This window comes from Vulpes lagopus, chromosome 2, assembly GCF_018345385.1.
Source record: "Vulpes lagopus strain Blue_001 chromosome 2, ASM1834538v1, whole genome shotgun sequence".
NCBI lineage: Eukaryota > Metazoa > Chordata > Mammalia > Carnivora > Canidae > Vulpes > Vulpes lagopus.
Window position 1 is genome coordinate 71,956,812 of NC_054825.1, and position 25,097 is coordinate 71,981,908.

The window sequence follows — 25,097 nt, forward strand, 5'->3', positions numbered from 1 at the left end:
AGAAAAATGGTATTATGATTGATTATAGAAATTGGTTTATTTTTATTAAAGTGGGCATGTTTAACTTAGAGGAAATAAATTCTTTTGTATGTTGAGAATAATAATTTATACAGCATTTTAAACTCTGAAGTATTTTCATGCCATATTTCCTCACTTTCAAAATCTTACAAATCCCTTAAAATAACTTATAGATTTACATTTACATCTTTTTTCCACTAAGGAATTCTTAGGAGTTTTTAGTTTTGTTTTGTTTTTAAAGATTTTATTTCTTTATTCATGAGAGACACAGGGAGAGAGGCAGAGACACAGGCAGAGAGAGAAGCAGGCTCCATGCAGGGAGCCTGATGTGGGACTCGATCCCGGAACTCCAGGATCTCACCATGGGCCAAAGGCAGCCCCTCAACCACTGAGCCACCCAGGCGTCCCAGGAGTTTTTAGTTTTGAGAAAGTTTTAGAAAGAGTTTTTGTTGAGAATTCTATTTAAATAAAATAATTCTTGTAGCTTCTATTCTTCCTCTTATTTTATAGGTGTTTTATTACCAAGATGTTAAGTGCAGAGAAGAAATGTATGATAAAGATATCATTATGCTTCAGGTACCTATTAAAATTACTTGTGATATTTAGGTCTTAACTTTCCTTCTTAGATCTTTTGTGATGAGAAAAATACTGTAATTATTTTTAACTTTATTTAAAATTTCCTCACTGTTATAACTGAATATGGCATCATAAAAATGGAAGGGACTACTATATTATCTTTTGCAAACTTCTTTATTTTTTACTATTTGACAGTTCTACTAGAAACAAATATTTCTTCATTTAATACATGTAGAACTGTGATGCTGCATTTCTTTCACAGATTGGTGCATCTTTAATGGATCCCAATAAGTTTTTGTTACTGATACTTCAGAGGTATGAACTTGCTGATGCTTTTAATAAGACAATATCCACAAAAGACCAGGTAAGCAGCAGAAACAGACATGTGAGTTAATTCCAAAGGAAATATTTTTGTTAACAATTTTAATCATATTTAGGAGTTTTTATTTCTTTATGTATATTTCTAGAAATCACATATATACATATAACATGCATATATATCTGCATACACTTACATACACTCTGTATAAAAATTTAAAATATATAGATAAACAAGAAGGAGAAGAAAAAAACACCTGAATCAACACTGCCTCCTAGAAATGATCACTTTTTTTTTTCTTTTTAAAATTCTGTTAACATATAGTGCAGTATTGGTTTCTGGAGTAGAAATCAGTGATTCATGATAAGTGCCCTCTTTTTTTTTTTTTTTAATATTTATTTATTTATTCATGAGAGACACTAAGAGAGAGAGGCAGGGACATAGGCAGGGAGAAGGGAGAAGCAGGCTCCTCACAGGAAGCCTGATGCGGGACTCGATCTCGGATCCTGGGATCACAACCTGAGCCAAAGGCAGGCACCCAACCACTGAGCCACCCAAGTGTCCCCCATAAGTGCCCTCCTTAATACCCATCACCCATTTAGCCCGTCCTCCATCCACCTCCCTCCATTGACCCTCCATATTTTCTCTGGCACTAAGAGTCACTTGTGTCTTGTTTCACTCTCTCCTTTTCCCCCTTTCCATATGCTCATCTGTATTCTTTCTGAAATTCCACATATGAATGAGATCATAGGGTATTTGTCTTTCTCTGACTGACTTATTTCACTTAGCATAATACACTCTAGTTCCATCCACATTGTTGCAAGTGGCAAGATTCCATTCTTTTTGACCGCTGAATAATATTCCATTGTGTATATATATCACATCTTATTCATTCATCATTCGAGGACATTTGGGCTCTCTCCATAGTTTGGGTATTATTGATAATGCTCCTATAAATGTTGGGGTGCATATGCCCCTTTGAATCAGTATTTTTGTATCCTCTGGGTAAATACCTAGTAGTGCAGTTACTAGATCTTAGGGTAGTTCTATTTTTAACTTTCTGAGGAACCTCCACGCTGTTCTCCAGAGTGGGTGTACCAGTTTGCATTCCACCAACAGTACAAGAGGGTTTCCTCTTTCTCCACATCCTTGCCAATATCTGTTGTTTCTTGTATTGTTAATTTTAGCTGTTCTGACAGGTGTGAGATGGTATCTCATCATGGTTTTGATTTGTATTTCCCTGATAGTCATGTTGAGCATCTTTTCATGTGTCTGTTAGCCATCTGAATGTCTTCTTTGGAAAAGTATCTTTTTGTCTTCTGCACGTTTCTTAATTGGATTATTTGGTTTTGGGGTGTTGAATTTGGTAAGTTCTTTATAGATTTTGGATACTAACACTTTAACAATATGTCATTGGCAAATATCTTCTCCCATTCTGTAAGCTACCTTTTATTAGTTTTGTTGATTATTTCCTTTGCTGTGCAGAAGGTTTTTATCCTGATGAAGTCCCAGTGGTTCATTTTTGCTTTTGTTTCCCTTGCCTTTGGCAATGTGTCTAATAAGAAGTTGCTCTAGCCGAAGTCAAAGATTCTGCTTGTGTTCTCCTCCAGGATTTTATTTGTTTCCTGTCTCACATTAAGGTCTTTCTATTTTGAATTTATTTTTGCATTTAAATAAGATAAATAAATAAATAAATAAATAAGACAAACACAATATGATACATTTTGAATTTATTTCTTTCACAATGGTGTAAGAAAGTGGTCCCGTAAGCGTCTCAGTGGTTTAACACCTGCCTTTGGCCCAGGGTGTGATCCTGGAGACCTGTGATCGAGTCCCACGTCGGGCTCCCTGCATGGAGCCTACTTCTCCCTCTACCTGTGTCGCTTACTCTCTCTCTTTCTCTCTGTGTCTCTCATGAATAAATAAATAAAATCTTTAAAATAAATAAAAAGAAAGTGGTCCCTTTTCATTCTTCTACATGTTGCTGTCTAGTTTTCCTCAACACCATTTTTTTTTTAAAGATTTTTTATTTATTTGTTCATAGAGACACAGAGAGAGAGAGAGGCAGAGACACAGGCAGAGGGAGAAGCAGGCTCCATGGAGGGAGCCTGACGTGGGACTCGATCCCAGTTCTCCAGGATCATACCCCGGGCTGCAGGCGGCGCTAAACTGCTGCGCCACCGGGGCTGCCCCCTCAACACCATTTATTGAAGAGACCATCTTTTTTCCATTGGATATTCATCCTGCTCTGTTAAAGATTAGTTGACCTTGTACTTATGGATCCATTTCTGGGTTCTCTATTCTGTTCCATTGATCTATGTGTCTGTTTCTGTGCCAATACCATACTCCCTTGGTGACTACAGCTTTGTAATTAATATAGCTTGAAATTGGGAATTATGATGCCTCCAGTTTTGTTTTTCCTTTTCAGAATTGCTTTGGCTATTCAGGGTCTTTTTGTAGTTCTATACAAATTTTAGAATTGTTTGTTCTAGCTCTGTGAAAAAAGCTGGTGTTATTTTGATAGGGATTGCATTAAATGTGTGGATTGCTTTGGGTAGGTAGTATAGACATTTTAACAGTGTTTGTTCTTCTAATCCATGAGTATGGAATGCTTTTCTACTTCTTTGTGTCCTCTTCAATTTCTTTCATAAATGTTCTGTAGTTTTCAGAGTACAGATCTTTTGCTTCTTTAGTTATATTTATTCCTAGGTATCTTACTGTTTTTGGTGTAATTGCAAGTGAGATTGATTCCATGATTTCTTTTTCTGCTGCATTGTTATTGGTGTATAAAAATGCAACAAATTTCTGCTCATTGATTTTTATATCCTGCAACTTTGCTGAATTGAGAAATGATCACTTTTTAAGTTTTGGTTTCTTGTTTGGTTTTTTTAAACCAAAAATTGGATCATTTTGTATGTGCTATTTCATAATTTGCTTTCTCTGCTTAAATGAGATATTGTACTAATATAAAATCTTGTCATTAAATAGACAACCACATCATTTTTTTATATCATAATTCTTAATGGCTTATAGTATTGCACGGTATGATTGCATTATACCTTAGTCTCCTATTGCTGAAGATATTTTCTAGTTTTTTGGTCTCAGAAATATCGTTGAACCTCATGGTTTAAACACTTGCCTAGGGATCCCTGGGTGGCGCAGCGGTTTGGCGCCTGCCTTTGGCCCAGGGCGCGATCCTGGAGACCCGGGATCGAATCCCACATCGGGCTCCCGGTGCATGGAGCCTGCTTCTCCCTCTGCCTGTGTCTCTGCCTCTCTCTCTCTCTCTCTCTCTCTCTCTGTGACTATCATAAGTAAATAAAAATAAAAATAAAAATAAAAAAACCACTTGCCTAATTATTTTGTTAAAATACGTTTTTAGAAGTGAATTTGCTGAAGAAAACTGCTCTTTCTTAAGACTCTAGATACATATTGTTAAATTGCTCTTGGAAAAGTTACTCAGATTTACACCCTCTAGCAGTATGTATATCTATAATGGCACTAGTATTTTTAATCTTCATTGAAGTGGTAGGTGAGAGCCAGTCTTTCATTTATACCTATAGTTCGTGAATTAGCAGGGAAGTTGTCCATGTTTTCATGATTATTAGCCTTTTTCTCCTGTTTCACATAGGAAATTATCTTACCAGTCCTTTGCTCTTTTTCTGTTTTTGTAAAAGCTCCTGATTTAGTAAGGATATTCTTCATTTATTGTATTTGTTACATTTTTCACAGTTTATAATTTGTTGTCCTATGCAGTTTCATCAGACCTTCATTGCTTTAATATTTGATATGAACTTATGAAGTAGTCCTTACCTACTTTGAATTTATAAATCACATTATTTTATTCTTTTATATTAGAAGTTAGTTGCATAGGACCAAAGAACAAGATATGAAAATATAAAGCTAATTTTTAGTCATGTTTTATACATAGTGAAAAATGAATATCTGATTTTCTGCATTGCTTAAATGAAAGTTATATTAAGGAAAGGTACTCACACCATAACTGATATCTATTATTTGAAGCCACTGTCCCACCAACCCAAATAGGAAGTTATTAGAATTAGTTTGTTGACTTACAGCTGTATGGTAATGATAATGAAAACAATATTTCTGTTAAGTTCCTATTACTTGCCAGGTATTATAAACCTTGTGAAATTCGATGTCAAAAAAAGGGAATTATTCACCTAATATTCTGTTGTAATCTAGAGGAAAATACTGGATTGTGTGAACCATGAATCTGATCCAAAAATGTTATGTTTTATGAAAGTTTTGGTTCCATGTAATTTTTTCTTTTTTGGTTCAATAGGATTTGATTAAACAATATAATACATTAATAGAAGAAATGCTTCAAGTCCTCATCTATATTGTGGGTAAGATTAAAGCATGTCTAAATAGGATATGAGTTCTTTTTAGAGAAAACATTTATCTTTTTAGAGAAAACATTATCATTTTACTCTTCTCCCAAATATAGCATAGAATAGTAGAGATTAATATGACTAATGTGATTGATATATTTAGAAACCCAGCTTTTAAAAAAGCACAGCTCTATTAGATCTTTATTTTCAATACCTGATATATAATTGTTTGGTCTTGTTTGTAGAGGTCTGGAATACAATTATCCTACTTAGAAATCTAGATAGAATTTTATTTATATATGAAATTTTAGTGTGACATTTCTATGTAAAATATATTTTCATTGTGTCATTCTGTTAAGTTACTTTGTACAAATATTAGCCATACTTTTATTTTTTAATGTTCTGTATTATAGTCTTTGTTGATTTTATCAGCTAAGTAAAAGTTCTTAACTTCTCATTCTGGCTGTTGTTTCTTACTTTACTGCAGCAGATACTACTTTATATTAGTAGTTCCTAGTGAGGATTCTAACCATTAATTACACCTGAAAACATGGGTTCATTTTACTTTTTCTCAGGAATTAGTTACTGACTGGCTGCTTGTCTCAGCAGGAAGTATGGTAAACCTTCATTGCTAAATGAAATGTAAATGTGTAAAAGATTTTTAAATTATGATATACTTTATTAAACTATAAAAACTTTAAAGGAATTTTTATGTTTGTTTTTGGATTATATGAAGAATTTCTAGCACCATATTTTTCTATTTTCTATTTTTGCTGTTTTATTATTGCTACTATTATTTTGCTGTCATTGTGTTTATACAAATTTATTGGGTTTTTCCTCCTGTGTGATTTGATTCTTAGTTAATATTTGCTGTATTCTTGAGTATAGTTAAGTTCTTTTTCCTCCTGTGTGATTTGATTTTTTAGTTAATATTTGCTGTATTCTTGAGTATAACAAGTTCATTACTTTCAGAAGTCAGTATTTAATATATATATCACTAATATAATGTGTAAATAACATGTAATTATGTAATATTCCATAGTAATTATATATTGTATTGTTATACATTTTATTATTATATTGCTATTATTTATAATATATTAACTATCAGCAGCATGGCATTTATATTCTTTGGGTCTCAGATGCCTGATTTGTAAAATTTGAAACTAATCTGTATTATCTCTAAAGTTCATTCTAGCACTAAACTTTTAGGGAATATTCTTTTAGGTGAAAAAAATGAAAAAGTTACAAAATGCTTTACACATGTTATGAGGAATGATCTGTCTGAAATGAATTTCCTTCACAGAAAAGTCATTCTTTGGCTAATTTGTAGAATTTATCAAATCTCTTAGGCAAAATTTCTTGTCTTTAAAATAACCTTGTTATAGATATCATAGGACTTTGTATACATATTGTAGTTTTGAAAATCAGTGGTGACATAAGACTGTAGGCCTTCTTAAGGCAATGGGAATTAGATGCTTTTGACACGAAAGAGTGATCGAATCCCACGTCGGGCTCCCGGTGCATGGAGCCTGCTTCTCCCTCTGCCTGTGTCTCTGCCTCTCTCTCTCTCTCTCTCTCTCTCTCTCTCTCTGTGACTATCATAAATAAATAAAAATTAAAAAAAAAAAAAAAAAGAAGTTCCCATGTCAACTTAGCTATTTCCTCTATTTGGCAGTTTATTGAGATGAAAAATGGAAACATGATCATATATGGTCATTTTAGCAACATCAGTCATTCTTAATACATACTAAATATTTTGTTTTTGAGTTTTCATTTTGTTCTTTCTTAAATAACAAGTAGAGACAAAATTGAGAAAGATCTTGGAAGAAAAATTGTTGTTTAACAATGGCCACTGCTCTTTCAATGCCATGTGCATTGTTTTCTGATTTAGAAACACATGCTAATTTAATTGAGAAGCCTTGTTTATAATGTATGGGAGTATGTTTATATGTATTTCTGTGTGTTCTTGTGTGTATAAATTACAAGAAGGCCTGTGTTCTTTAGACCTCTCTTCATTTTTCTTCCTCCAACTTTTACAAATCAACTCTTGTTCAGATTTAGGAACATGTCCAAATAATTTATGGTCTCTCACAGACTTACTACAGTGTTCTGTGTATAAGTGTTCCTGGTAGGAGAGATTTAAATAGAAATTAATTGTTTTACGTTTTCATTTTTTATATTAGGAGAGCGTTATGTACCTGGAGTGGGAAATGTGACCAAGGAAGAGGTCACAATGAGAGAAATTATTCACCTGCTTTGTATTGAACCCATGCCACACAGCGCCATTGCCAAAAATTTACCTGAGAATGTAAGTCCGATACTGTTTTTTACTCCATTCACCTTAAAATGGGATTTGCTTTTTCTTTTTTGTTAATTGGAAATTACTTTGAAGTTTGAGGAAAATTTGACAAATTTTGCAGATCTACAACTATTCATTCTTTAATGGTATACTTTAATTTTGGAATTTGAGGCATTAGGAAACATTTTAGAAACCTTATGGAAGTTTGGAAACATATCAGAGCAACAAATTCCCTAGCTTTTTTGTTTACCTTAAAATAAAATTTCTCCAGAGAAAAAAGAAGCTGCCTGAAATACTGAGACTATTTGGGTAGTGTGTTAGTCTGCATCTTCTGAGAAGCAGAAGTCAAGACAAAACATGTAAGAATTTATTAGGAATGATGCCTAGGAGAGAAAATGGTGAGGGAGCTTGGAAAAGCTGGGGGGAACCATCAGATTGTCAGATGAGGCTGATTCCAAGTGAAAGAAGGAAGGAAGGTTAGATAGAAGCATTCTAGACCACTGGGTAATCTAATCTAGGCTTGATGTCTTCCCCAGTATCCCAGAGTGAGCCTGCATTAGTATCTCTGTTTCCTCTAACTGAGATCTGCAAGGTATATTCTCATGGCCGTTGCAGGTGATACTTATGTTTTTGTATACACTGATAATTGAAGTAGTAGTTGTAAAGATTAGGAGTCTCATATTTTTTCTCCTGAGATTTCATTATGAATTAGAACAATGATTCTTACAATTAGACTTATCTGCTATCAAGGTGTTCCAGAGAAGTAGAGTAGAGAAAAGCTTAGACTATTGGTTATTTTTCCAAAAAAAATATTTATCTTTTTCCAGTTACGTTAACTGATTCTCAGATCAACTATTTGGCATATCACCTTCATAATTTCTGCATATCCATCTATCAATTTTTTAAATTAATACACTTTAAGAGTAACTCATTCTTTTTTCAAAGATTTATTTACTTGAGAGAAAGGGGGCATATGAACACAAAAGAGGAGGATGGACGGGGGTGGGGGGTGGGGAGGAGCAGATGGAGAGCATCTCAAGGCTGGCTCCCCACTGAATAGAGACCAGTGTGGGGCTCCATCTCAGGACCCATGAGATCATGATCTGAGCTGAAACCAAGTCAGATGCTCAACCAATTGAGCCACCCAGTCACTCCTAACGTATTTTTTTCTTAGTATCTTTCTAAGCAAGTACTTTCAGTGAAAGAGGTTTAGATTCTGGAGTTTCTTTCCCTAACTCATATTAAAATAAGTGAGTAACTATTCAGAACTTAAAAAATATATAACTGTGCAACCTAAAATAATTTCATATGCAACTGGTGATATACATACTATAGTTTGCAAAAGGAATGCTTTAAGGCATAGCCCTAACTTTGTTGCTTACCCCAAATGCATTATATTAAAAGGAGGTTAAATTTTATACTTTTTGTGAAACTGTAGGAATCTGTGAGCCTGATTTAATATCTTGACTATGTTCCTTTTTTTTTTTTTTTAAGATTTTATTTATTTATTCATGAGAGACACAGAGAGAGGCAGAGATACAGGCAGAGGGAGAAACAGCTCCTCCCGGGGAGTCTGATACAGGACTCGATCCCAGGACCTTGGGATCATGACCTGAGCCAAAGGCAGATGCTCAACCACTGAGCCACCCAAGTGCTCCCTTGACTATGTTCTTATTCTGACTTTAAATGACTTCATAAAAAAAATAATATTCCTCAAGGAAAAGTTACAGGCATTCAGAAAATTATTATAACGCAGAAGCCAGAATACATTTGGGCATCTACCTGTATTTTGCTGTAGATCTCATTTATTTTATAACCTTGGCTTTAGGTATGGTTAGCATGGACATGTGCTTCAAGGATGTGAGTGATGAACATATTACTTAAAGGAAAGCTCTTTTTCTTTGAACTGTTGGGTGGGTGTGTGTATCTATATGTATACATGTATGAGGACAAACTTAGATACAACTTCCCCCTTAAGTAGTTTATTTCTAGATTTTACTTCTGTTAAGAAATTGGTTCCTCGGGGCACCTGGGTGGCTTAGTGGTTGAGTGTCTGCCTTTGGCTCAAGTCATGATCCTGGGGTCCTGCGATCCAGTCCTGCATCAGTCTCCCCGAGGGGAGCCTGCTTCTTCCTCTGCCTATGTTTCTGCCTCTCTGTGTCTCTCATTAATAAATAAATAAAATCTTTAAAAAAAAAAAAGAAAGAACTTGGTTCCGCAAAGCTACTTGGTTTCAGACCAAATTTTTTTATATTGGAAGTTGATCTTTTTTTTATTGCTTACAAACTTCAAGAATGCTGTTAAAATGTATTTCAGTTTACAATAAGAGAAGGAACAGTCACTGCATGAAAGTAAAAATGACAAAAATATTGTCTCAACAGGAAAATAATGAAACCGGCCTAGAGAACGTCATTAACAAAGTGGCCACATTTAAGTAAGTACTTAATATTTATGCTTATTCTGAGAGGTAAACCAATCTTTGCTTTTGTACTTTGGATACTTTGTAGAAGCTCTGAAGTCTTTGCCTGAACTCCTAAGAACAAGAATGGAGTACAGATAAAAAAGGGTGAAAATGAGGGGTTGCTCAGTAAGCACTTAGTATGTGTTTGTTAAAGAAATGAGTATCTTTGACATATATATGAGAAATGCTCATTTATGACTTAAAGTGACTGAGTACAGTTGACTCTTCAACACAGGTTTGAATAGCTTGAGTCTACTTATAAGTGGAGATTTTATAGTACAGTACTGTAAGCATATTTTCTCTTGCTTATGCTTTTCTTAATAACATTTTCTTTCTTCTAGCTTACTTTATTGTAAAAAATATGGTGTATAATACATTTAACAAACAAAATATATATTAATTGACTTTATGCTATTAGTAAGGTTCTTGGTCAGTAGTAGGCTATTAGTAGTTAAGTTTTTGGTTGATTAAAGAAACAGAAGATGAACAAACAAATGGAAAGATATTACATGCCCATGGTTCAGAAGAATTAATATTATTAAAATGTCCATATTATCTAAAGCAGTCTGTAGATTCAGTGCAATCTCTATCAAAATACCAACAGCATTTTTCACAAAACTAGAACAAATAATAGTAAAAGTTGTATGAAACTACAAAAGACCCCAAATAGCCAAAGAAATCTTGAGAAAAAAGAACAAAGCTTGGAATTGTCACAATTCCAGATTTTCAAGATAAACTACAGAGTTTAGTGGTCAAAACAGTATGGTCAGAATGGCTAAATCAAAAACACAAGAAACAGTAAGTGTTTGGTGAGGATGCAGAGAAAAAGGAATCCTTTCATACTGTTGGTGGGAATGCAAACTGGTGTAGCCATTGTGGAAACAGTATGGAGGTTCTTCAAAAAGTTAAAAGTTGAACTACTTTATGATCCTGTAATCATACTACTGTTTTTTTGCACAAAAAACAAAAACACTAATTCAAAGGGATACATGTACCCTATGTTTATTGCAGCATTATTTGCAATAGCCACATTAGGAAAGCAGCCCACGTATCCATTAGTGGATGAGTGGATAAAGAAGAGGTGATATATATTATACAATGGAACATTATTCAGCCATAAAAAGAATGAAATCTTGCCATTTGCAACAACATAGCTGGAGCTAGAGAGTATAATGCTGAGTGAAATAAGTCAGAGAAAGACAGATACCATATGATCTCACTCATATGTGAAATGTAAGAAATAAAACAAATGAACAAAGGGTGGGGAGAAGAGAGAGAAACCAAGAAACAGACTCTTAAGTATAGAGAACAAACCAGTGGTTGCCAAAGGGGAGATTGGTGGTGGGATGGGTGAAATAGGTGATGGGCATTAAGGAATGCACTTGTGATAAGCAGTGGGTGGTATGTGGAATTGTTGAATCATTATATTTTACCCCTGAAGTTAATATAACAATTAAAATAATAATTAAAAAAAACACAGTATGCTAGTTGCACAAAAACAGGTATATAGATCAGTGGAACAAAAAGAGAGCCCAGAAGTAAACCCATGATTATATGGTCAATTAAGCTATGACAAAGGAGGCAAGAATATACAATAGGGAAAATGCAATCTCCTCAGTACATGGTATTGGGGAAAAAACTGGACAACTCCATGTAAAAGATAAAACTGGACTACTTATTAATACCATACTCAAAAATAAACCCAGCATGGATTAAAAACTCTAATGTGAGACCTGAAGCCATAAAAAATCATAAAACAGAACACAGGCAGTAATTTCTCTGACATCAGCCATAGCAACATTTTTCTAAATATGTCTCCTAAGATGACAAGTGAAACAAAAGCAAAAATAAACTATTGGGACTACATTAAAATAAAAATCTTTTGCACAATGAAAGAAACAATCAACAAACAAAAAGGCAGTATACCAAATGGGAGATTTTGTAATGGATTCTATAAGATACATGAAATGGAAATAAGATTTTAAGTGTATTAATTCTTGAAATTAAAAAACTTCCTGTTGGTAGTGAATTTCTACGTTTTATATTGTTATATCTATAAATAAATTACTAGTTTTAAATAACTTTTAAAATTGGATATAGCTTTTTTTATGGTTTAATAATACTTAATAAAATATTTCACTTAAAACTCAATAGAAACCAAAAGCTATTTAACGTGCTGAACAAATATGATGTATTCCTTTTGGTTTTGATGCTTTTCCTTATAGTGCTATGTAAAGGATTCAACACTTTTTTTTAAAAGATTTATTTATTTATTTTATAGAAAAAGATCGTAATGGGGGGCAGAGGGAAAGAGAGAATCTCAAGCAGATTCCCCACTGAGCACAAGCTGGACTCGAGGCTCAATCTCAGGACCCTGAGATCATGACCTGAGCCAAAATCAAGAGTCAGACACTTAACCAACTGATCCACCCACTGCCCCAACACTGTATTTTCACTACAATTTGACATCTCACTACCATTTTAGAAAGCCTTAGCAAATTAAGTAGGGCATGAAATTAGGTCAGTATAGTAGAAAATCAACTTCCTCAGATTTACTTAAATTTCTTAATTATGGGGACTCCTGGGTGGCTCAGTGGTTGAGCTTCTGCCTTTGGCTCAGGTTGTAATCCTAGGGTCTGGGGATTGAGTCCCATATCAGGCTCCTTACGAGGAGCCTGCTTCTCCCTCCACCTAGGTCTCTGCCTCTCTCTCTGTGTCTCTCATGAATAAATAAATAAAATATTTTTTTAAAAAATTTCTCAATTATGAAACACCACTTGGCTGTTATCAGGACTTTGAGTCTTGGGATCCCTGGGTGGCGCAGCGGTTTGGCGCCTGCCTTTGGCCCAGGGCGCGATCCTGGAGACCGGGATCGAATCCCACGTCAGGCTCCCGGTGCATGGAACCTGCTTCTCCCTCTGCCTGTGTCTCTGCCTCTCTCTCTCTCTCTCTCTCTCTCTCTCTCTGTATGACTACATAAATAAATAATTAAAAAAATTTAAAAAAAATAAAAGGTCTTTGAGTCTGCAAATGTAGGTTTTTAGTTTTACTGTTGGAATGAAATTAGTCATTTCAGTTTAAGCAAAGCTGATAAATGACTATTTGTTTTACATTTTGACGTTTTGATTAATTTTTAGGTTTTTGTTTTGTCAGGATTGTATCCTACAAAAACACTGCTGTTCATCTCTGTATTTTCTATTTAGGAAACCAGGTGTGTCAGGCCATGGAGTTTATGAACTGAAAGATGAATCATTGAAAGACTTCAATATGTACTTTTATCATTATTCCAAAACACAGCATAGCAAGGTAGGAAAAGATATCATCTTTAGTAATTAAGCCTAAAGTGCTTTATGGTTTCTAACTCTACAGAAAATTTCCTAAAGTGCTTTATGGTTTCTAACTCTACAGAAAATCAGACTGGTTCTCACTAATAGAGGCCATTATCTCACCCAAGAAATTAAAATTGAATCAGTAATGTTATCTAGTATACAGGCAATATTTAAATTTTTCTAATTTACCAAAAAGATCCTTTATTACTCATGAAGAAGAAGATTCCATCTAGAATGCTGTACCTTATTTGGTGTCATGTTTCTATAATCTCTTTTAATTTAAGATAATCTTTTTGCCTTTTTTGTCTTTCATAATATTGCCATTTCTGTAGAGTACAGACTAGTGATCTTTTAGAATATCCTACACTCAGGATGTGCCTGATTGTATTCTCATGGTTAGATTCAAGGTAAAGTCACATTAAGGGTAACATTAAGTTTGATAACTTAGGGCAAAGTCTGGACTTGTCCTTACAAATATGAATCAATAATTTCCAGCCCATAGTACAAGACCCTGAATCTAATAGGCACTAAATGAGTATTATTGACTGAAGGAATGGGGAATAAAATCTTGAGGAGGTATGTTACTCATCTGATTTGCAGTGGCTTTTCCTTGGACAGTCATTTTATTTCTGGCACAAGGTAACATTTTGATTACATACATAGTATGTAGTATGTATTTTGGTAGGCTCAGTGATCTTTGCTGCCTGCTTCAAAGTATTCCATTTGTTTCATGCTTGCCAAGCAGTATATTTAAAGATACTTTTTTTTTTTTATATACACAGGCAGAACATATGCAGAAAAAAAGGAGAAAACAAGAAAACAAAGATGAAGGTAAAAAGTGAGATTCTGAATTGACTCATTTTTTAAGATTTTATTTATTTTGAGAGCGAGCGAGTAGGGGAAGGGACAGAGGTGGGGGAGAGAGACAAGTAGACTCCGCTCCAAGCACAGAGCCCCACGCAAGCCTGTTTCATGACCCTGAGATCATGACTTGAGCCAAAATCAAGAATCAGACACTTAACTGACTGAGCCACCCATGTGCCCCTGAATTGACTCATTTTGAGTATTTTCTGTGGTTTTGTATCAGCAGAGCATACACTGTTCTTCATTTTTGTTTTTGTTGTTTTTTAAGAGTAACTAATGGAAATGCAAAGAACCCTTTAATTCTTGTCCTCATATTAAGATATGGCTTATATCAATGGTGATGGAACATTTAAGTTTATAACAAATAGAGTTTATTTCGGGTGATTGATATAGTGACTTATATTTCCCATGACATTGATGTGTTCGGTGCTTTAAAGGTAACAGAAAACAGGTGATGTTTTGAATGTAATATATGATTTTGATATACACAATTTAGCGTGTAGGATAACCCAAATAAAAATGTACTTCTTTGTGTCTTCTCCTATACATCTCCCACTTACTATAGCATTACCACCACCACCACCTCCTGAATTCTGCCCTGCTTTCAGCAAAGTGGTTAACCTTCTCAATTGTGATATCATGATGTACATTCTCAGGACCATATTTGAGCGGGCAATTGACACAGATTCTAACTTGTGGACTGAAGGGATGCTTCAGATGGTATGTATACTTGAAATATTTTTTTCTACTTCCAATATTGTCTCTACTTCATAGAGTTTGTGAGGAACCAAGGAGAAGATCTTTGGTCTAACATTGTCATTCAGAACCACACTAGAGCACCTGAGACCTAAGGGTCATTAAAAACACTTTAGAGGGCAGCCCGGGTGGCTCAGCGGTTTAGCGCCGCCTTCAGCTCAGGGCCTGATCCTGGAAACCCGGGATCGAGTCCCATGTCGGGCTCCCTGCATGGAGCCTGCTTCTCCCTCTGCCTGTGTCTCTGTCTCTGTCTCTGTCTCTCTCTCTGTCTCTCTCTCCCTCTCCCTGTGTGTCTCTCATGAATAAATAAAATCTTAAAAAAAAAAAAACCTTAGATGTGGCAAAGACTTTCTAAGTCATACACTCTCATGTTTTTAGTATCCTTACTCTTGAGAACCATTTATATTGGGGGGAAATAAAAGCCTTTCCTGCAAATAATAAATTGGTGTATTCTTATTGCATTATAATTTTCTATATTTATTTCACTTGTATTATGAAAAATATAATGAAGACTTGGAAGACAGATCTGAACCTTGGGTTACTCCAATTCCTATTTAAGAGCAAAGAATAATTTCCCCATTAGTAAGTGGGTATAAGTACAATTATTTCATAGAGTTTTTATGAGAATTAGCTCATTAAGTTGAAGTGGCTATTTTTTTCTTGATATTGTTATTGATAAATTCCTTAGTAGTGTTACCCTTTGGTAGCTGTAACTGGGTATTTATTTAATTTATTTTAAAATTTAATTAATTTAATTTAATTGATTTTCTTTCTTCCTTGGCTTTTTTGGTTTGGAGGCTCTAAATGCTGTCATACTATATGTGTATCTCAGTTTTTGTCCTAACAGTGGTAAATACATTAGTAAAAAATTTCAAACCATGGAGATATAGTTGAAATCAAAAGTTAAAATTTCTTCCCCTGTCTCCTAGTGTCCTACCTAGGAGATAAGCGCTGTTCAAAGTTTGTATCTTCTGGAAATCATGTATCTTCCACATTAGCACAAATGAGACTATCTCGTTCTCGATAGATGTATATTCCATTGTATGGATATGTATAGTGCATTTAACCAGTCTCCTATTAATAAATATTTAGGGTGTTTTTAGGTCTCTGTATAGCAACACTGAAATGAACATCCTTGTACAAATATCTTTGCATGCTTGAGTACATTGTACTAGGTCTGTTCTTTATGTTTTTGGTAAATATTGTCAAATTAGCCTTCAAAAATGTTACTACACCAGTTTACTTTGCCATACCAATGTAGTGAAAAGTGCCTATTTCCCAGCACCTCAGCCAGCTCTGTATTGTATTAAACTCTAAAATTTTTGCCACTCTAATAGGTGAAAAACAGGATGATCTTGTTTCAGTTCACGTTTCTTTAATTTTAAGTGATGTTGAACATTTTTCATATGTGTATTTCTCCTTTCTCTTTCTGTAAACTTCTTGTTCATAATCTTTTCCCCTTTTTTACCGGTCAGATTGCTTATTTTTTACCTTCATTTAAAATAGGGCAGCCCCGGTGGCTTGGTTTAACGCCGTCTTCGGCCCAGGATTGGGCCCTGCGTCGGGCTCCCTGTGTGGAGCCTGCTTCTCCCTCTGCCTGTGTCCTTGCCTCTCTTTCTCTCTCTCTCTCTGTGTCACTCATGAATAAATAAATAAAATCTTAAAATAAAATAAATAAAATAAAATAAAATAAAATAATAAAATAAAATAAAATAAATAAAATAAAATAAATAAAATAAAATAAAATAAAATAAAATAAATAAAATAAAAGTACCTGGGGTGTGTGGGTGGCTTTGTCCATTAAGTCTGCAGCTCAGGCCATGATCCCAGGGTCCTGAGATCAAGCCCCATTTCGAGCTCTCAGATCAGCGGGAGCCTGCTTCTCCCTCTCCCTCTTCTGCCACTACCCCTACTTGTGCTCTCTCTGTGTCTCTCTGTCAAATAAATAAAATCTTTTTTAAAAAAAAACTATAGGGGATCCCTGGGTGGCTCAGCAGTTTAGCGCCTGCCTTTGGTGCAGGGAACGATCCTGGAGTCCCGGGATCGGGTCCCATGTCGGGCTCCCGGCATGGAGCCTGCTTCTCCCTCTGCCTGTGTCTCTGCCCCTCTCTCTCTCTCTTTCTCTCTCTCTCTCTCTCTCTGTCTATCATGAATAAATAAATAAAATCTTTAAAAAATAATAAAATAAAATATATTTACCTGAGGAAGCACAGTGTTATAAATCTTTTCATATTCCTCTTTCAGGCATTTCATATTCTGGCATTGGGTTTACTAGAAGAAAAGCAACAGCTTCAAAAAGCTCCTGAAGAAGAAGTGACATTTGACTTTTACCATAAGGCTTCAAGTACGTTTTAGTATTGATTTTCAGCATAGTTTCAGCTAATTACCAATTTGTAAGTGAAAGTTCAGCTCTTACAGAGTGTTAATCTGCCACTTCTTAAAGCATAGACAATTCTGAAGTTAAGACTTTTCCTAGCATCTTTAGTTCTTAACTGATGTGTTCAACAATAAAAATATGTTTTTAATCCCCTACTAAAATCTTTTTACTGCATGATCCCCCCTCCTTTTTTTGAGTGGGGATGCATACATTGATGGTTCTTACTTTAATTGTCTCAGTATTACAGATATTTGCTGTTTCATCAACCATAACATTCATACTACCCATCTACATACGATATTAATGTCCCCGAGTGTAAAATGATTGTACACATCTGAGTGAATGATAATATATTTGTCTTGTACTTTCTTCTTGGCTGAACAGGATAGGTTGAGATTAGATTTCTTTGAAGATTTATTTATTAGATTAAGATAGTTTCATCAAAGCATACTCCAGGGACATTGATTATGAGACCAATAGGAAAAAGACATACAAACTGTATTTTTAGCTCCTTGAAGACATTGTAAACCTACTCAGTTTATGGATATAAACCACCCCCACTTTTATATTTTTGGGAGCTTTTGTTCTCATTAACTACTTTTACTAGACAGTGAGCCAAGTATAAGAAAGACCAGAGACAGATCATTGAAGATAGAAGGTAGCTTTCACTTAGCAGCCCCAGTGAAAAATGTATTAAGAGTTCAAAAAATTATTCAAGTTTTTCAAGTTGTCTAATTTAGTACTGAGTGCTTTATGTCTTTGCTGATTGTTCTGTTGAAAAATTGCAATTAAAAAAAAAAAAAAGAAAAATTGCAATTAAGGGAGTGTTTGTGAACTTTGGTTATTAATGTGAATAACACTAATTACAGATTATAATTTATATATAACTAGGAAGGTTTTTTGTAACTTCTGTGTTTTAAAAAAGGATTGGGAAGTTCAGCCATGAATGCTCAGAATATACAAATGCTTTTGGAAAAACTCAAAGGAATTCCTCAGTTAGAAGGCCAAAAGGACATGATAACATGGATACTCCAGGTAAATTTGATAAATAAACTGATCATATCTTGGTTTAAGTATTAAATAATCCTCTGTTTGCCTGTATTGTTAAGCCACTAGTCTCCGGTTGTAAAATAATGTAGTACAGATTTCATAGTCACTCATATTTTTTCATGTTTTAGTGGAAGGTGTTTTGTTTTGTTTTGTTTTGCTAAATTAAGATCTATTCATTTGTGTCATTATTTAGTCAGTATCTTTTGAATGCCTTTCATGTGCCATGGTCATTTCTAGACAACACAGATAAGATGCTTACTATCCTGAAGCATACACTAGTTGAGGTACAGGTAGTGAACAAGAAAAGGATAATTCAGTAGATGAATAGAGGGTGACTTCATATGGGTAATCAAGAAAGGCCTCTTTTGGGGTGCCTGAGTGGCATAGTTGGTTAAGCATCCAGCTCTTGGTTTTGGCTCAGGGTTGTGAGACTGAGTCCTATGTCATGCTCTGCACTCAATACAGAATCTGCTTTAGATTCTCTGTCCCTCTCCCACTTCCCCCTCTGCTCATTCTCACTTACTTTATTTATTTTTTAAAAATTTTATTTATTTATTCATGAGAGACAGAGAGAGAGAGAGAATGAGAATGATCTATATAAGTTATTGTGGAAATATCTCCACAGATTAATGTTTAAGTGAAAAAGATAGGAAATGGTGTATATGGTAAGGTTACTTTTGATAATATATATAAATAAAGGGAAATATATATTCTGATAATTTTTTTCTACAAAAAAAATACTAATAACCTTTTTCCTTTTTTAGAAGGCAGGGGAAGGGCAAAGGGGAAGAGAGAAAGAGAGAGAATCTTAAGCAGACTCCACACCCACAGTGGAGCCCAACATGGGGCTCAGTCTTATGACCTTGAGATCATGACCTGAGCCAAGTCGAGTTGGAGGTTTAACCAACTGAGCCAACAGGCACCCCCTAGTAATCTTTAATTTAGTTAATTTTGGGGAAGAGGGCTGGCATGAAGAAGAGAGGATTTTACTTTCCACCTTGTATTTTTGTCTTTACATGTCTTTGCACTAAAAATGTTATTTTAAACTAAAAAAAAATTTTCCCCTGGCAAAAGCAGAGGTATGCTCATACCTGCAGATGGAATCAGCTGACTTTGCTACCTGCAACCTCCACTTTAACTGTATTGCTAGTAACTGAGGGGCGTGTTTGTCACAGTCAGAAGTCACTTTTTATATACTTTAACTATACATAAAAATATTTATACGTGTAAGTATTTGTGTATGTGTATGTCAAGTTTAACTCAAGACATTTGGTGACATGATGACAAAATCAAATTAGTGAATTTTTCTGTTTCTGGTCAGTGTTATCAAATCTTTTAACATTTCATCTGTTTCTTATAGATGTTTGACACAGTGAAACGATTAAGAGAAAAATCTTGTTTAATTGTAGCCACTACATCAGGATCAGAATCTATTAAGAATGATGAGGTAAAGGCATTATAATAATGGTGATGTTCTTCCCTGTCTTTGAACTTTACTAGTGTAAGAGCTGTTGCCTTTTTGTTAGAAGGAACCTGTTTGTTGTAAAGTTTGTGAGATTTTCATCTTCTTTTGTTTGTTGTGTTTCTCTACCACAGGGATTAGTGGTATTTGGCATCACTTGTCCAGTATAATATATGTATTTTATAAAAGTAGAGGAAATTAGTGTACAGTGGAGCTCTACTGGAAATGCCATATTTTATTAATTTTTAAAATATTTTAATATCTGAAATTGAGATATATCCTGTAATTAATGACTTCTTATAATTTAATCAGCAGCACTCTTTTCTTAGTGGAACATAAAGTAATGGCATCTTAATTCAATGAAATGCAATAATATTTAGGTTATGAATTTCCATATTATAATAAATCAGGTTTTTATTATTCTAATCTTAAAATTGTTAGAATACTATTACTTGTGGGGTTTTTTTTTAATTACTTGTGATTTTTAACTATCCATCCTAAAAAAAAAAGCCACTGGACTTAAGTTAGATATAAACAATAAAAAGACACTATATCTCAGTAATATTGTTAAAGTTCTTAGGCTTAGCAACGCATCTAGTAGTAAACTTAACTGTTAGATATCATCAAGTTGGCTAAAATTGATTAAATGTCAGTGATTAAATGACATGATTAAAAATTTTTTTCTTTTAACTTCATTAATCTACCTGCATTGAATATAAAAGGCAATTTATTAGATATTTAAGTACTTGGGACTTTTACATTAAATTATTGAAATAACCAAAAGAGCAATTAATTGTATGATATGATGGAGCCTCTAGGCTCATTTTGAGACATCAGATTGAAGCTAGGCTTAAGTGGTAATCAAATTTTATGAGACTCTAGGAAATTTTACCTGACTAAACAGTATATGTAAAGTTCAACAATGGATCTTAATTTTTGCGGTTTCTTAATACCCAGATTACTCATGATAAAGAAAAAGCAGAACGGAAAAGAAAAGCTGAAGCTGCTAGATTGCACCGCCAGAAGATCATGGCTCAGATGTCTGCCTTACAGAAAAATTTCATTGAAACTCACAAACTCATGTATGATAGCACCTCAGAAATGTCTGGGAAAGAAGACTCCATTATGGAGGAAGAGAGGTAAAACTAAGAAAACTAGAAATTAGCAACTCTGGTTTTTGGAGGGAAAATGACTTATTTAATTTTTTTTTTAAAGATTTTATTTATTTGTTTGACAGAGAGAGAGAGCACAAGCAGGAGGAGTGAGAAGGAGAGGGAGAAGCAGACTACCTACTGAATGGGGAACCTTAGTGCAGGACTCAATCCCAGAACCCAGAGATCATGACCTGAGCCAAAAGCAAACACTTAACCAACTGAGCCACCCAGGTGCCCCAACATACTCATTTTAAATAAAATTTTCCAAAAATATATTTTATAGTAAGAGAAATTATACTATCTTTAAACTAAGAAAGACACAGTGATAGCTCTTTAGGTACTTACTGAATGTAAGTTCATAGGTAGTTCAAGCGCACAATAGTTTGTTGAGAGCCTTTATGCACACAAAGATGAAAATGCGAATGGCAAAAATAGAAATCAACTTCTGTTATTTTATGTGCATAGGCTCTTTTAGATGTACATTTATGTGTCAGTTCAGATACTCCACATTATTTTTATGATTTCTGGTAAAAATGACTGCGTTTATTACAGAATGAAAAATAAATTCTTTACCTGAAAAAGGTGGTTTATATTCGTTTCTCTTTTTTTCTTAAAGAGAAGACAATATCTATAGTTGTGATCATGGAGATCACATTAGAAAATGAGAATTGGGGCCTCCTGGGTGGCTCAGTGGTTGAGCACCTGCCTTTGGCTCCAATCATGATCCCAGAGTGCCGAGATCAAGTCCCACATCAGGCTCACCAAGGGGAACCTGCCTCTCCCTCTACCTATGTCTTTGCCTCTCTGCCTCTTGCTCTGTGTCTCTCATTAATAAATAAAAATAAAATCTTTAAAAAAAAAAGAAAAAAATGAGAATCAGTCTGGTTTTCTGGGTCCCACTGTAGTGTGCTCTCAGGGAAATCAATTAACCTTCTGAGCCTCACACTTTGTGGGACGTTATATAGATAACAGTGAGAAAAAGAGGCACAATAAGAATACTTTTAAAAGCATTCCAATTTACAATACTGTAAAAAAAAATAAAATAAAATAAAATAAAATAAAATAAAATAAAATAAAATAAAATACTGTAAATAGGGGCAGCCCGGGTGGCTCAGCGCTTTAGCGCCGCCTTCAGCTCAGGGCATGATCCTGGAGACCCGGGATCGAGTTCCACGTTGGGCTCCCTCCATGGAGCCCGCTTCTCCCTCTGCCTGTGTCTCTGCCTCTCTCCCTCTCTGTGTCTCTCATGAATAAATAAATAAGATCTTTTAAAAAAAAATAAAATACTGTAAATGCCTCCTATGCTTTTTTTTAAAAAAAAACAAGCTCTCATTGCTCTCTAAACAGTGTGTGTTCTGGATAGTTTTAGAAAATTGGGCCTTTGCAATAACAGTAGAAACATTGTACATAATATATCTATAATCCTGAAGTTGAGAATGGTAGCAAGGCCCTCAAAGAATAAAGACTATATACTTTAAAGATTAAAAAAAAAGATACAAAGGTAAGGTCTCCTTGGCTGGTGATAGTAATAAAACTAGAAATTAATACAAAACTTTAAACAACAGACATTACAGCCCTCTAATGTATTACATATTAGCAACATACTCTTTAGAAAGTAATGAAAGAAACTACCATATATTTATCCAAACAAGAAGATATAAGCAAAAATGTGCTGAGTTAATTAATGGCCTTAATGCTTTTATTATTTATTTTTATTGCCTGATTGGTTGCATACATAAAAGTGTTCTTCTCATTGAAAACAATTCAGATAATACAGTTAGTTCCCATTGAGCATCCTCTACATTCCTGATCTTTCTGCACAGATAACTGTTGGTAATAAATAACTCTTGTACTATACCTCTTTCTATGCATTTACTAACATACACATAATTGAGTTCTGTTTTATGTTTTTTAATAGTTTATTTTACCATAACTTTTGTCCTGCAGGTTGGTTTTTTACTCAGTGTCTTAAACCTTTTCATGTCACTATATATAGATCTGTGGTGCTAAGTCTACATGATTTCCTAGGACTACTGCATAGTAGTCCATAGCTTGAATATTGAATATTATATTTATCAGACTTTGAGCATTTAAGTTGATTTTCTCTTATTTTCCAATTTCCCCTTATTATAAACAATGTGTCAGAACATTTTTTTATATTTACCTTCTTATACAATTGTAGAATTACTTCTCAAGGGTGGAACTAATATATGAATTAATTATTAATTAAGACATGAATTATTGAATAATATTGGGAAATAGATTAATATTGGGACTGGGAGATTTCCTATTTCCTTCATTTTCACCAATACTTATTACTGTTATCAGTACTTGGAACTGATAATAGTGATAGTATCATAATAGTTCATTTGATATAATGAACATTATAAATCTGTGCCAGTCTGAATTCCGTGAATACTAGTTAGTACTAGGTTGAGCAGCTTTTCATATGATTGTTCACTAGTCTGTTGTGTTTTGTCTTCTGGGAATTACCTGTTATTATTCTTTGCCCATCTCTGTTGGGTACTTTGCTTTTATTGATCTTTAGAAGTCCTTTAAAATTATGGATAATAAACTTTGTTGCATCTGTGTCATATTTTTGTCCCTAATTATTTAATGTTAATTATGAAGTTTAGCTATAGAGAAGTTTTTGGTGTTGATAAGGACAGATTATCTTATTAGTCTTTTAGTTTTAATTTTTTTGTATCTTAAAGAAGGTGTTCCCAATCCCAAAGTCACAAATACATTTTCTTAAATTTTTTAAAACAAAATTTTAATTACACAGTTATATTGACACATTTTCCTTTTAAAAATCAAAAGTTAGACTTAAAGCTAAAGTTCTATTTGAGCATTGGTCTCAATCCAGTACCCCTTTCTGCCCTTCCTCCTATGTTATTGCATACAAATATATATAACTATAGAAGTTATATGGTATCATTCTGTTTTTTGTTTTATTTGCATAAGTGGCATTATGTATGTATCATTCTGTGATTTGTCATTTTCACTTGGAAATCTGTGCTATATGTTCTTACATACAAAACAAGCTCAGTGTTTCTCAATCCTGGCATTTGGGCAGCAATTCTTTTTCATGCTCCATGAATTGTGGGACAGTTAGCATCTCCAGCCTCTCCTTTGCTTATTCCAATACTGTCTCCTTATAACCAAAAAATAAACCCATGTCTTGCTGAACACCTGTTATGAAGTTGTACCATACCTAGCTTTTTAAACTGCACCTTTTAAAAACTGCATAGTATTCTGTAATTTAATTTACACTGGTGATGAATATTTAAGTTATTTCCGGTTTCTTGAATGATCTGTGACATTTCAGGGAGCTTCTTGCACAGGTAAAGAGGCAGCATTGCAAAGTAGTTCAGAGTGTGGCCTGTGAAGTCAGATCACATGGGTTAAATCCTGGTTCTGCAACTTCATAGTGATAAGTCATTAGGTAAGTCTCTTCCTATTGCTAGGCCTCAGTTTCTTCATCTTAGCAATGGAAGATAATATTAGGACCTAACAATGGAAGATAATATTAGGACCTACTTCATAGGATTGTTGGAAAGATTAAATGAGTTAACACATAAAGTATTTGAAACACTGCCCAGATTGTAATTAATGCTTTATAAATATTTGCTATTATATTATTGTTATACACATTGAGTACATACTAAGAATTGCTAAATCATATCTTAAGATACAAGTTTTTATTTTAATGTCTACCAAAATAGAATAGAAACTTAAACACCTAATAAGAGGGAATGTATAAAACTATTACCAGCACATATGGTAAGAGTACTGTGCAGCCATTTAAAAACAATGTTTCTGAAGAAATTTTAATGACCTGAGAAAACAACTAAGATATTAAGTGAATAAAGTGGGGTTCAAATTTATATATATAATATGATCTTAATTATGTAAAAAGAATGTTATAAGTAGAAAGTGATACAAATGGTTATCTCTAGATTGTGAGTGTATAATACTTTTTATTTTCTTCTTTATACTTTTCTAGATTTTCCAAAATTTCTTAATAAGCATTCATTACTTTTATAATCAGAAAAAAACAGATAACTCAGCTTC

At 34.1% G+C, this 25,097-nt stretch overlaps 1 protein-coding gene across 3 annotated transcripts in view; it reads left to right on the plus strand.

The window, feature by feature from the left end:
- UBR1 (ubiquitin protein ligase E3 component n-recognin 1) overlaps positions 1-25,097 on the plus strand; it is a 146,665-nt gene that overhangs the window by 72,371 nt on the left and 49,197 nt on the right. For all 3 annotated transcript variants that reach the window (XM_041742563.1, XM_041742565.1, XM_041742566.1), the window contains 12 exons: positions 529-594; positions 857-958; positions 5,220-5,283; positions 7,455-7,579; positions 9,952-10,004; positions 13,235-13,337; positions 14,143-14,191; positions 14,790-14,944; positions 17,225-17,324; positions 18,283-18,392; positions 19,768-19,854; positions 20,827-21,008. In XM_041742563.1, the coding sequence (XP_041598497.1) occupies positions 529-594; positions 857-958; positions 5,220-5,283; positions 7,455-7,579; positions 9,952-10,004; positions 13,235-13,337; positions 14,143-14,191; positions 14,790-14,944; positions 17,225-17,324; positions 18,283-18,392; positions 19,768-19,854; positions 20,827-21,008 (1,196 nt within the window). The remainder of the gene's footprint in view (positions 1-528; positions 595-856; positions 959-5,219; positions 5,284-7,454; positions 7,580-9,951; positions 10,005-13,234; positions 13,338-14,142; positions 14,192-14,789; positions 14,945-17,224; positions 17,325-18,282; positions 18,393-19,767; positions 19,855-20,826; positions 21,009-25,097) is intronic.